Source organism: Phascolarctos cinereus, unplaced genomic scaffold, assembly GCF_003287225.1.
Source record: "Phascolarctos cinereus isolate Bilbo 61053 unplaced genomic scaffold, phaCin_HiC Scaffold_5;HRSCAF=322, whole genome shotgun sequence".
Taxonomy (NCBI): domain Eukaryota; kingdom Metazoa; phylum Chordata; class Mammalia; order Diprotodontia; family Phascolarctidae; genus Phascolarctos; species Phascolarctos cinereus.
In genome coordinates this window covers 151437883-151450085 of record NW_027555958.1, presented here as the reverse complement: position 1 = coordinate 151450085, position 12203 = coordinate 151437883, and the positions used below count along the sequence as shown (strand labels likewise).

Genomic DNA, 12203 nt, shown 5'->3' with positions numbered 1-12203 from the left:
TGAAAAGTTTAAATTATTTGCCCTCTTTTTTCAGTAAGGAAGTGGTAGACCCAGATTCTTGAGTCTCAGCCCCACGATCTTGCTTTCCAATCACCTGCCTTCCTGACAAAATCCCCAGAGTTGAAAGTTTTATAAATGTTAATTGTAGCTATATAGAATTAATTTTTTTCCTACAATCATTAAAAGGCTAGGGATTAGTCTTGTGATTTTATTGGCGTGGGAAACTCCTCCTACCAATGCAGGTTGCTGCTTCTCTGTAACTTAAGAGTCTGAGAGTTGCTTAGCACAGAGCCGTCAAAATGGAGGTCACCAGGCCACTTACTCTGGAGGATGGCCCAAACCAGATTAAAACATAATTGGGAAGTATTTAACAAAATAAATAAAAATACAATACAATACAGACAATTCTAAGTCAATATGTTTCTCTTTGATTTTGACACCACTGGCCTAGAACACTAAAAAGTTAATTGGCTTGCCAGTGCCAGAAAGCAAGACTTGAACCCAGGTCTTCTTGGCTCAAAGGCCAGCTCTTTCTCCATTATGCCGGCAGCTTCATAATCATTCAAAGCAATCTACAAATTGGCATATTTGCTAAATAGGTAACTTTGAATTTAATCTCAGAAGAATGAAAAACCTATCTTTTCGAATTTCCTTTTATTTTCAATAAGAAAACATTTTAAAGGTTGTTTTCTTTTCTCATTGGGCAGAATTATAGTGTAAACTCCTTGAGGGTAAGGACTATGTTTCATCTAAAATTTTTATTTCCCCCAGCACCTAGTACAGGGCTATATACGAAGAAGCTCCTTTTTGTATATTGTTGGAAACCTCACCCTTTACTCCTTGTTAGAATTTGGATTTCTTTGATCCTTAAGGTACTCTCTTAGGTTGGTCACTAAATTAAAGCATATCATGGTGAGCCTGAACATTTTCCTTATCATTTCAATGCTTTCACTTCGTCTATCTTGATTTAGCATAAGGGTTGGCATTACATATATATGGAGAGGATAGATATCAATCTGATCTAATTTGATATATATTAAGAAAAATTCCTCTCTACCCTGGCGTATAAACACGTGTGTGTGTGTGTGTGTGTGTGTGTGTGTGTGTGTGTGTATTTGAGGGTATATGTCTATATACATATGTATATGCATGCACATAAGTATACACACATGTAAGTATACATACACATATACCTGAAATTCCACCATTAACAATCGCAGAGAAAATATTGTTCTATCAAAAATTAGTTGCTATGATTATTATTTTTTAATTGTATTCAAAATGTTTTAAAATATTTGCCAAATGAAAATGTTCTGGCCCTTTAATTAAGACCTCTAAAAGTGACTCAAGCTGAAAAATCACATTATCTTTAAGGGAAATTATGAGGCTAGTTGAGCAATTAATTTAGCCAGTCTGGAGATGGAATTAAAAAGGTGGCTAGGAGGTAGATAGTAGACTCTCCACCAAAAGTAATTGCACCTGTAAGCAATGATGGAGCAGATGCCCATGTTTAGGATCTTATTCCTTTAAATACTGCTCATATACATATATATATGTATATGTATATGAATACGTATATGTATAAGCAACTAGGTCGGTCACTCAGCGGATAGAGCTCCAAGTCTGGAAGTCAGGAAGACTTCAGTTCAAATCCAGTCTCAGACACTTACTAGCTGTGTGACCCTGGGCAAGTTACTTAATCTGTCTCAGTTTTCTCATTTGTAAATGGGGATAATAATGGCACCTAACTTCCAGGGCAATGGTTAGGATCAAATGAGATAATTGTAAAACATTAGCATAGCGCCTGGCACATAGTAGGTGCTATATTAACATTAGCTACCATTATTATCATTACTAATTACACAAACATACCTTAGAAGTGCATATTACAGTGCAAAGAACACTGGAGGATTTGGCTTCAAATTCTAATTCTGCCACTTGCTAACTATGTGACCTGGGCAAATCACATGCCTTCTTGAGAACTCAGTTTCCCATCTATGTGATGAAGTAATGAGGTGATTGAACTCGATAACTAAAGTCCTTTCTAGACTGTGAAATCTTGTGATATTTTAGTTATTCAACTTTTGGATTTTTTTTGGAGGGGGGCGGGTTACATATATGACTTTATCCTTAAAGGGGAATTTCAGTATGTAAACTCATTCAATAGACATTTATTATGTGCCTACCATGTGTCAGGCTAAGTGCTAGGGATACGAAAAGAGGCAAAAGACAGTCCCTGTCCTCAAAGAACTTACAGTCTAATGAGGAGACAACATGCAAACAAATATATACAAAGTAAACTATATCCAAGAAAATTGGAAATAATTAACAGAGGGAATGCATTGGAATTAAGAGGGGTTGGGAAGGCTTCCTCTTTCTATCAATGAAGTATAGTAACTGGTTTATCCCTTGTAGTCTTAGACAATTGCCTGGGGTACTGAAAAGTCAAGTGACTTATCCATGGTCAAAGAGCTAATATGTGTGAGACAAGATTTGAATACAAGTCTTCTTGATCCCAAGACCAATCCTCTTCCATTGTACCATATTGCCTCATGTTCATATCCATTCTCTCTCTTTCTCTCCCCATCTCCCCCTCTCTTTCCCTCTCCTTAAAATGATCAAAAAATTATTTCCTTTGTAGATTGGTTATTATAGAACTACATCTGATACTATTTATTATGGTATCATCTCCAACTATGAGCAATGAACATCACTCCAAGCATTTAAGGTATGCTTTTTTCTTTCTTTTTTTTTGCTTTTAGGCAATTGGGGTTAAGTGCCTTGCCCAGGGTCACACAGCTAGTAAGTGTCAAGTGTTTGGTCTGAGGCCGGATTTGAACTCAGGTCCTCCTGACTTCAGGACCGGTGCTCTATCCACTGCGCCACCTAGCTGCCCCCGTATTCTTTTTTCTTGAAGGAATATTTTTTAAAATTGTATTTGAGTGTGTCTTGAGTCTTGAGTGTTTCTTTCTTAGCAGATTGACTCTTGGGTATTTTAGTCATTTTAAAGCTATTTTGAATGAGATTTCCCTTTATTTTTTCCTATATTTTGTTCTGCTAGATAGAAATGGTGATGATTTTTGTGAATTTATTTTGTATTTCATGCTTTTCCTGAAGCTATTGTTTCAATTAGTTTCTTTGCTGATTGTCTAGGGTTTTATAAATAAACCATCATGTAATTCTCAAATAGGGATAGTTTTGTCTCTTTGTAAATGGTTATATCCTTAATTTTTACATATACACACATCTATACACACATATGTGTATATATGCATGCATACATACATACACAGAGAGAAATATCAACATTCTTGATTTATTTCTGCATCTATTGAAAGAAATTCTAGTATTTCCTCATTGCAAATAATGAATGCTAGCTTTTGATTTGAGATATGTGATTTTTATTAAAATAAAATATAGCCCTTCTATGACAATGTTTTGTATGGTTTTTAGCACTGATGAGTGCTATATTTTGTCACAGGCTATTCTGCATCTATCAATATAATCATGTTCCATGTGGCATGTTCTAGTTAGAGTACATAATGATGGGGAAGAAGCCTGTTTCTACCAAATGAGTTTCTAGGTTTCCCAACAGCAAAGTATGTAGTTCTTCTCCAAGGAGTTTATGTTCTTGGGTTAATCAAAAGCTGTTAGTTCATGATTATTCCCATTAAATTTGTAAAATAAATATGTAATCACAGTTTTCAGGCAGATTTCCTTTGCTTAAGAAAATGAAGAAATAGGCAGACTCACCTGTAGTTTTCCCAGATTTTGGAGGCCCAACAATTGCAATCCTAATCGGTACAGCAGGTTTTGGTTTAGGCTGACGGATATATTTGATTGGGTTCTTCATAAATTTATCCCTATTTACTTTGTTGGATAAAAAATAAATATATTGTCGATGAATCATAGGATAAGTTGGATTATTTGCATTCACTAAAGGTTTGATAGCATCTCCTTCATATAGCTGTAATATAAACAAAATTATTTCTTCAGTTATTTCTAACATATACATTTGTTCTCATTAATTTGGATGCTGGACCATAGAGGCTGCACTGTCTCCAAAAAACAGTGATTACCTAGCTCACTTCATACTTGTTCACTCTGACTTAGCAGGAGTAATGGTCCACTATCCAACTCAGTCAACCAGTATCTTTCCTGTTTCCACGACTTCTCAAAGATCACTGATGACAGTTCTATAATTACCTCTTCAAATAATTCAGTACCCTGAATATAACTACGAGCAGTTAGAATCTGTCTGGCTTTCTGATCCACTTAAAGAGTCACTTCCCTGGGTGCAATTGGAGGTTTGCCCGAATGTGCTGGCTTTGTGGCTACTGGCACCTATTGAATATATCTGTTCTCCATTTTTTTCTCCTTTGTCTCCCTCCTCACTGCTGTCTGGTAAATGGTGTTGCTTACCCATAGAGTTTCCTTTTCTCTTTAAACCTTGTTTGTTTGAAGTCTATATTTTAATAATAGGTTTTATCTCTAGATAAAGACAAGCTGACTTTTATTATTTTTATTAAAGATAAACTGATTTTTACTATTATGTTATTATTTATTATTTTTGTGAGTGCTTACTATGCAGGAACAGGGAAGAAAGAGAAATATGCAAAGAAAGACAGAAGGTGAACTGATGAGACCAAATGCCCTGGACTTTGAAGGAAAAAATCATGAGCCTATAGAGTAAGCTCTCTGCCAAGGGGGTGGGGGTGGACAGGTTATGGACTTCTAATATATACAGAATACAAAATAAATACAGGGTAGTTAAATACATGATAATTAGGAAGGGAGAGTATTAGTAGTTATAGGGAACCAGGAAAAGGTTTTGGGGAAAAAGGTAATAATTGAGCCACATCTTAAAAGGAAGAGAGGGTTTTTCTGAGGTGGGGTAAAGAGGAAGTGTATTCTTTTGAATATTTTTGATGGTGGCAGATTTTCATTCTTTGAAGATGACTTTGATGATCAGAAACTACCCAATCATTCAGAGAGAAGTCTGGTGAGTTTTATGGGTGAATACACCTATAGGTGGTAGTGGACTTCGAATTGGGAAGATCTGAGTTCAAATGCTATCTTAGATACTTATAAGTTGTGTGACTCTGTGGTCCCAACAGCCACAAGTCACTTAGCCTCTCTCAGCCGCAGTTTCCTCATCTGCAAAATAAGGATAATAATATCCCCTACTTCACAGGCTTGTTGTGAGTCTCAAATGAGATAAGCATAGCATTTAGCAAATCTTAAAGCTTGAGCTAAATGCTAGCTATAATTATTGTTATTATTATCAATCTGCAGAATAGATTTTTCAGTAAAAAGAACAAGTTGTAATTCTACCTGAAGCTGATTTTTGTATGTGTTTGCCATACGAATTAGCTTGAGACAGTTCCCTAAGAAGAATACAAATAGGTGGAGCAAAGATGGCAGAGTAAAAGCAGTGACTTCCTTGAGCTCTCCCTCAAACCCTTCCAAGTATATGTAAAAAAAAATGGCTCTAAACAAATTCTAGAGCAGCAGAACTCACAAAAAGACAAGGTAAAACAAATTTCCAGCCCAAGACAACCTGGAAGGTCGGCTGGAAAGGTTTGTTGTGCTGGGCTGACAGAGGAGTGCAGTTCAGCGTGGGCCACCCAGGCAAAGACTAGGCCTCAGGGGACTGAATCACTGCAGCTGTGGTGATTTCCAGACTTCTCAACCCATAAATGCCAAAGATAACTTAAAAGGTCAGTAGGAAAGGTCTGTCGGACTGTGGTGAGAAAGGAGCTTGGTCCGGCCCAAGTCCTGGTGCACCAATGGGGCGCAGGCTGCTTCTGGAGCTCTTGGCCCTCTGACTGTGGAGGGATTGAGCAGCTGATCAGAGGGGTTTTGCAGGGATCTCTTTGCTGGCACTAAGGCAGGATTCTCTTGCTTTGCTTGTGGGTGGATCTGGGTCACAGTTCTGGGTGGTGATCCTGGGGTGAGGAGGAGTGCTGGCATGGTGGAGCTTGTGGTGGTGGGGAGAGAGAGAATCCTCCTCACAGTTCCCAGACAGAAAAGAGTGCTTGTGGTCACTAATAGACCAGAGCACAGGCCAGGAAAGGAGTAAACACCTCACCCTTGATCTTACCACCTTGGAAAAACTGAAAATTTACAGGTCCTTAGATGTATCTCTGAAAACAGCTGCACAAAACCCCTAAAGCTCGGCGCAGTACATTCTCCACACTAGAAGCAGAGCCCTACCTTAACAAAGAGTTTAAAAATCAAGTAACTGGCTGGGAACATGAGCAAACAGCACAAAAATACTCAGACTATAGAATCTTACTTTGATGACAAAGAAGATCAAAACACACAACCAGAAGACGATAACAAAGTCAAAGCTAGTACATCCAAAGCCTCCAAGAAAAATATGAAATCCTAGGCCATGGAAGAGCTCAAAAAGGATTTTAAGAAGCAAGTAAGAAAAGTAGAGGACTGGGAAGAGAAATGAGAGTGATGCAAGAAAATCATGAAAAACAAGTCAACAGCTTGCTAAAGGAAACCCCCCAAAAATACCGAAGAAAATAACAACTTAAAAAATAGACTAACCCAAATGGCAAAAGAGGTCCAAAAAGCCAATGAGGAGAAGAATGCCTTCAAAAGCAAAACTGGCCAAATGGAAAAGGAAGTCCAAATGCTCACTAAAGAAAATACTTAAAAGAAAATAACTTAAAACTCAGAATGGAGCAAATGGAAGCTAATGACTTTATGAGAAATCAAGAAATTGCCAAAACAAAACCAAAGAATGAAAAAATAGAAGACAACATGAAATATCTCATTGGAAAAACAACTCACCTGAAAAATAGATCCAGGAGAGATAATTTAAAAATTATTGGACTACCTGAAAGCCATGATCAAAAAAAAGAGCTTAGACATCATCTTTCAAGAAATTATCAAGGAAAACTGCCCTGATATTCTAGAACCAGAGAATAAAATAGAAATCAAAAGAATCCACTGATTCCTGAAAGAGATCCCCAAAGGAAAACTCCTAGGAATATTATAGCCAAATTCTAGAGTTCCCAGGTCAAGGAGAAAATATTGCAAGCAGCCAGAAAGAAACAATTCAAGTATTGTGGAAACACAATCAGGACAACACGAGATTTAGCAGCTTCTACATTAAGGCATTGGAGAGCTTAGAATATAATATTCTGGAGGTCAAAGAAGGAAGGATTACAACCAAGAATCACCTACCCAGCAAAACTGAGTATAATCTTTCAGGAGAAAAAATAGACATTCAGTGAAATAGAAGACTTTCACTTTCAAGCATTCTTGATGAAAAGACCAGAGCTGAATAGAAAATTTGACTTTCAAATAATACAGACTCAAGAGAAGCATGAAAGGTAAACAGGAAAAGAAATCATAAGGACTTATTAAGTTGAACTGTTTATATTCCTACACTGAAAGATGATATTTGTCGCTCATGAGAACTTTGTCAGTTTTAGGGTAGTTGGAGGGAAAAATATGTGTATAGATAGATAAATAGATAGATGGCACAGGATGATTTGAAGTTGAAGGGGTGATATCTAAAAAATAAAATTAAGGGGTGAGAGAGGATTATAATGGGAGAAGGAGAAAGGGAGAGGTAGAATGGGGTAAATTATCTCACATAAAACAGACAAGAAAAAGCTTTTACAGTGGAGAGGAAGTGGGGGAAGCTGAGAGGGAATGAGTGAATCTTATTCTCATTGGATTTGGCTTAAGGAGGGAATACCATACCCACTCAATTAGGTATGGAAATCTATCTTACCCTACAGGAAAATAGAGGGGAAGGGGATAAGAGAGGGAGGGGGATGATAGAAGGGAGGGCAGATTGGGGGAAGGGGTAATCAGAAGCAAACACTTCTGAGGAAGGACAGGGTCAAAAAAGAGAATAGAATAAACAGGGGTATGTGCGTGGGATAGGATGAAGGGAAATATAGTTAGTTTTTCACAACATGACTACTATGGAAGTGTTTTGCATGACTACACATGTATAACCTGTACTGAGTTGCTTGCCTTCTCAATGAGAGTGGGTGGGGAGGGAGGAAGGGAGAGAATTTGGAACCCAAAGTTTTAAAAACGAATATTAAAAATTGTTTTTACATGCAACTTGGAAATAAGATATACAGGCAATGGGGTATAGAAATCTATCCTGCCCAACAGGAAAATAGAAGGGGAACGGGATATGAGAAGGGGAGGGTGATAGAAGGGAGGGTAGATTAGGGGAAGGGGTATTCAGAATGCAATCTGTCTTGGGGTGGGGGGAGGGACTGAAATAGGGAGAAAATGTGAAACTCAGAATCTTGTGGAAGTGAATTCTGAAAACTAAAAATCAATTAATTAATTAATTAATTTGAAAAAGAAGACAAACAAAGGAAACATCTTTGGAATAAATATCTCTCTTCCCAAAGCGATCATTTTGAAGAATGACATTCACGTGGATTTCTAATTTTTTCTTTTAAATAAAGCTTATTATTATCTAGTCAGATCTCATCTTATGATCAGCATATGATCATTGTGGACATTGATAAAAATGCAAAAGGCTAGTCAAAACTTTTGTTGCTTGTGAGGCTTACCAAATTGGCCTTGAAACACTTGCTTTTTGTATTACGTCTGGTCTAACTGGGGGAGGCATCACCTTATTTGGTTTAAATCTGTCTAAGTCTCCACATCACTGAGACATAGGAGTCTTTGCCAAAGCCATGTTGGGTCAATCAAAAGGGTGAGCATTCTAGACAGGAGTAAAGAGGCTATCTTGGTCAAGGCTGAGAGCAAAGCCTGTAGATGTGAGTGTCTGGACCTCCAGGGACCTTCCACTCTCCCAGGTCTTGTTTTCAATTTGGGTTCTCTTTTCAAAACGCACTGCTTCGAGCCCTGATCAGTCTTCTTCCAAGTCTTGTGATCTTCTCTGGCACATGACAGCTTTCAATTCTGCCCACACCTAGAACTTTGTCCTTTAGATGGTAATTAAACTTGGTTCAGTGTAGCCACAATTTTGCGTTACTATGCCAAGTTATGTGTCTGTTTTACTTCCCTGAATACTTTTGGGAGGACTTGAGAACATGCCTTAAAAAAAAGTGAAACAATAACCTTACTAGAAATGGTGAAGAATTTTATGATCATTGGAATTACTCATTTATTGTCTCCCCAGGACACAATATTGACTTTTAAAAACAAACCAAACTCCAATTTTAGCCTTGGGGTGCTGGGTAGGGGGGAGGGAGAGGGAAAAAAGAACAAGTAAAGTGTACGGCAGAGAACAAAAGAAAACCTACAAGGAAGCAAAAACGGACAGCTTTCAACATAATGAACAGTATTTAATATATAGGCTTTCTTGAGATGAAAAGTTATTGCTATATAATTTGAATCCTCTCCTATGTTCTGCTGTGCACATGACAATTTTTTGTTTTTTCTTATTTTATATTTAAGTTTACAATGTTGCTTTTTCTTTTCTTATTATGTATTTAAGTTTTAGCATTTGTCTAAAATAAAAAAGGGGGGAGGGAAAAAACAAACAAACTTAGGATTTCATTGGTGTGGGAAGCTCCCAATGAGGGCATTCCCTTTAAAAATGCAGTTGGTTCCTTCCCTGCAACCTTTTTTCTTTAAAAGTGACTGGTCCCCAGTCCCACAGGTGGTATGTGTGAGAAGCAGAACCCGAACCCATCTTCCTGACTCCAAGACCAGTTCTCTGTAGATATAGATTTTGATCTCCACATGCATGTCGTTCTTCAAAATGGTCACCTTGGAAAGGGAGATATTTATTCTAAAGATGTTGCAATTGTTCAAAATGTGTTTGTACTCTTCTTTGGGAGCTGTCTTAAACCAATTTATAAGCCGAACACACACAAAAATCAGCTTTAAATATAATTACAACTCATTGCCACTAGGCAATGCTACCTCTCCATTACTTATGATCATATTTACTTTTGATATGCTCAGCAAGACAACATGTAGGGCTCTCAAATGTATTTGGTGAAATTACCTTTACAGGATCCCACTGACCAAATGAGCTTGGATATTTGTAGGTGAGACTAAGCATTTTCTGAGCAAGTGGTAATGATATTGCATAACATTTCTCAAAGATACTTTCACGATTTTCCACCAGAGGCTTCAGTTTCTTATGCAACAGATAACGTACAATATGAAGTTTCCGTCCTCCCAGAATGTTAATAAATGGAATCAATAGTTTTTCAAATTCCTCCTAAAATGAAAGCATGAAAAAAAATAGACTTCAGTGTTCTGAAGTGAGAGATCAACTTGTTATTATCTTCTGAAGAGCTCTTTTGTACATTTTTTCAGTAATAGTGTTATTTAAAAAATGAAACATTATGCAATTGTGCACCATCATTCACTTTGAAGATATGTTGTGCAGAGCTATAAAAAAGCGTTACCTACTTAAGAAGGTCAAATATAATTTCCCTTTCTCAACACAAATTTCTTCCATCATTAGAATGACCATTTTTTTAATGAGGCACAGGATTTTGGAGGACAGTGGAATCAATCTTTGACACTATTCCCTTCCTTCTCTTTATCTGAGACAGTATAGTATAATGAGAAGAGCAATTTACAATCCTGAAAATACTATTTCAATGTCAGCTTCATTATCATTCCATACCTCTAAATTATTTTCTCACACTTACTATTTTTCACACATATTTTTCCATATATCACAGAAAACCTGTTCTCTGTGTGATGAGAAAATTCCCTTTCTGAATCTCCTTCTTTACATATGTGCTTAATAATTTTGGTGCTTTTTAGTGAGACAAGTCAACATTCTCAGCTGATTCTAATAAATATTTATCTTTAGAGATGATACTGACATTTACATAGTACTTTTAAAGTTTTCAAAGTGATCTGCTGAAAGGGCTTCAGAAATCAGAAAGTCCAATAACCTCCTCTTATAGATGAGAAAACTGAGTCTGAGACATGTTAAGTGTTTTGCCGATTGCCAGAATCAAAGGTTGGATCTGAAAATAGCATAGAGACCATTTTCTTTCCACTAAATGGAAGTAGAATGGTGTCCCATTTATATAGGATTTGGAGGGGGAAAGCATGCATATGAATTTTCTAGATAATTGAACCATATCCCTTAAAGTCAGGAGTTCTTAATTTTTTTTTTTTGGTCATAGACCTCTTTAGCAGACTTGTGAAACCTATGGATATCTTCTCAGAAAAATGTTTTTAAACACATAAAATGAAATACAGTCAATAAACATTTGTTAAGTGCCTATGATATGCCAGAGCTAGCACTATATTTTCAAATGTTTTATTGATGCTCTTTTCATGTTTATAATTAGTATTTGTCAATAATTACTAGGTTCATAGTAAAAAAGATAATTGATGAAGGGAAAAAAAGAAGAATCAGAGCTATTCAAAAGTTGAGTGGATTGTTTTTTCAGTCTTGTAACTTTCCCTTCACTGGAGGTATTAAACGAAAGCTTGGGTTAACATTTGTCAGATATATCGTTGAAGAGACTTGTTCATGTTAGAATTGGACTGGGTGTCTATGAGGAACGTCCCAAATTGGAGATTTTATGATTCTGTCATTTAGCCTGCTTTCTTCATCCAATTAAATTCTGGGCCCAGCCCACTGTCTATTTCTGGTACCTGTCCAAGAAATATGTATGGAATAAACAAATGGGCTACCCATACATAGATATATGTATATATACTCATATATCCATATACATGTATACACACCCATGTATATTCCCATAAATACATACAAACATACACACATATACACCCATGTATACCCATATATACCCATGTATATATCCACACATACATACATGTATACACATATATACACATATATACAATATACCCATGTATACACATATCCATATACATACCCATGTACATAACCATATATACATATGTGCACATCCATTTATACATATTTACATACACATACCCATGTATTTCATAAACTGGGTAACATGCACACTTTGTTCACTTCATTTTTTCTGTTTGATTGTGAGGTTAATATCTTTTGAGTGAATATGGATTTCATTAAAGAAGTCTTGTGGTATTCTAAGATTGATGCAATCAATATGAAAGGGAACATCTTACCAACTCTAGAGAATTTGTCTTCTATTTGGAATCTATGCATGATATTATCTATGACACTGGCAAACGTCCTTGGTAAGCATACATCTTCCTTCAAATCACTTCAACGATTATTTGTAAAATGCCTACTATGTGCA

At 36.6% G+C, this 12203-nt stretch overlaps 1 protein-coding gene across 1 annotated transcript in view; it reads right to left on the bottom strand.

Moving 5' to 3' along the window:
- The window catches only part of AK9 (adenylate kinase 9), a 137467-nt gene that overhangs the window by 29676 nt on the left and 95588 nt on the right, over positions 1-12203 (bottom strand). Inside the window, exons 28-29 of the mRNA XM_078155579.1 lie at positions 9977-10195; positions 3754-3967 (exon numbers count right to left, since the gene is read on the bottom strand). Coding sequence (XP_078011705.1) covers positions 3754-3967; positions 9977-10195 — 433 coding nt within the window. The remainder of the gene's footprint in view (positions 1-3753; positions 3968-9976; positions 10196-12203) is intronic.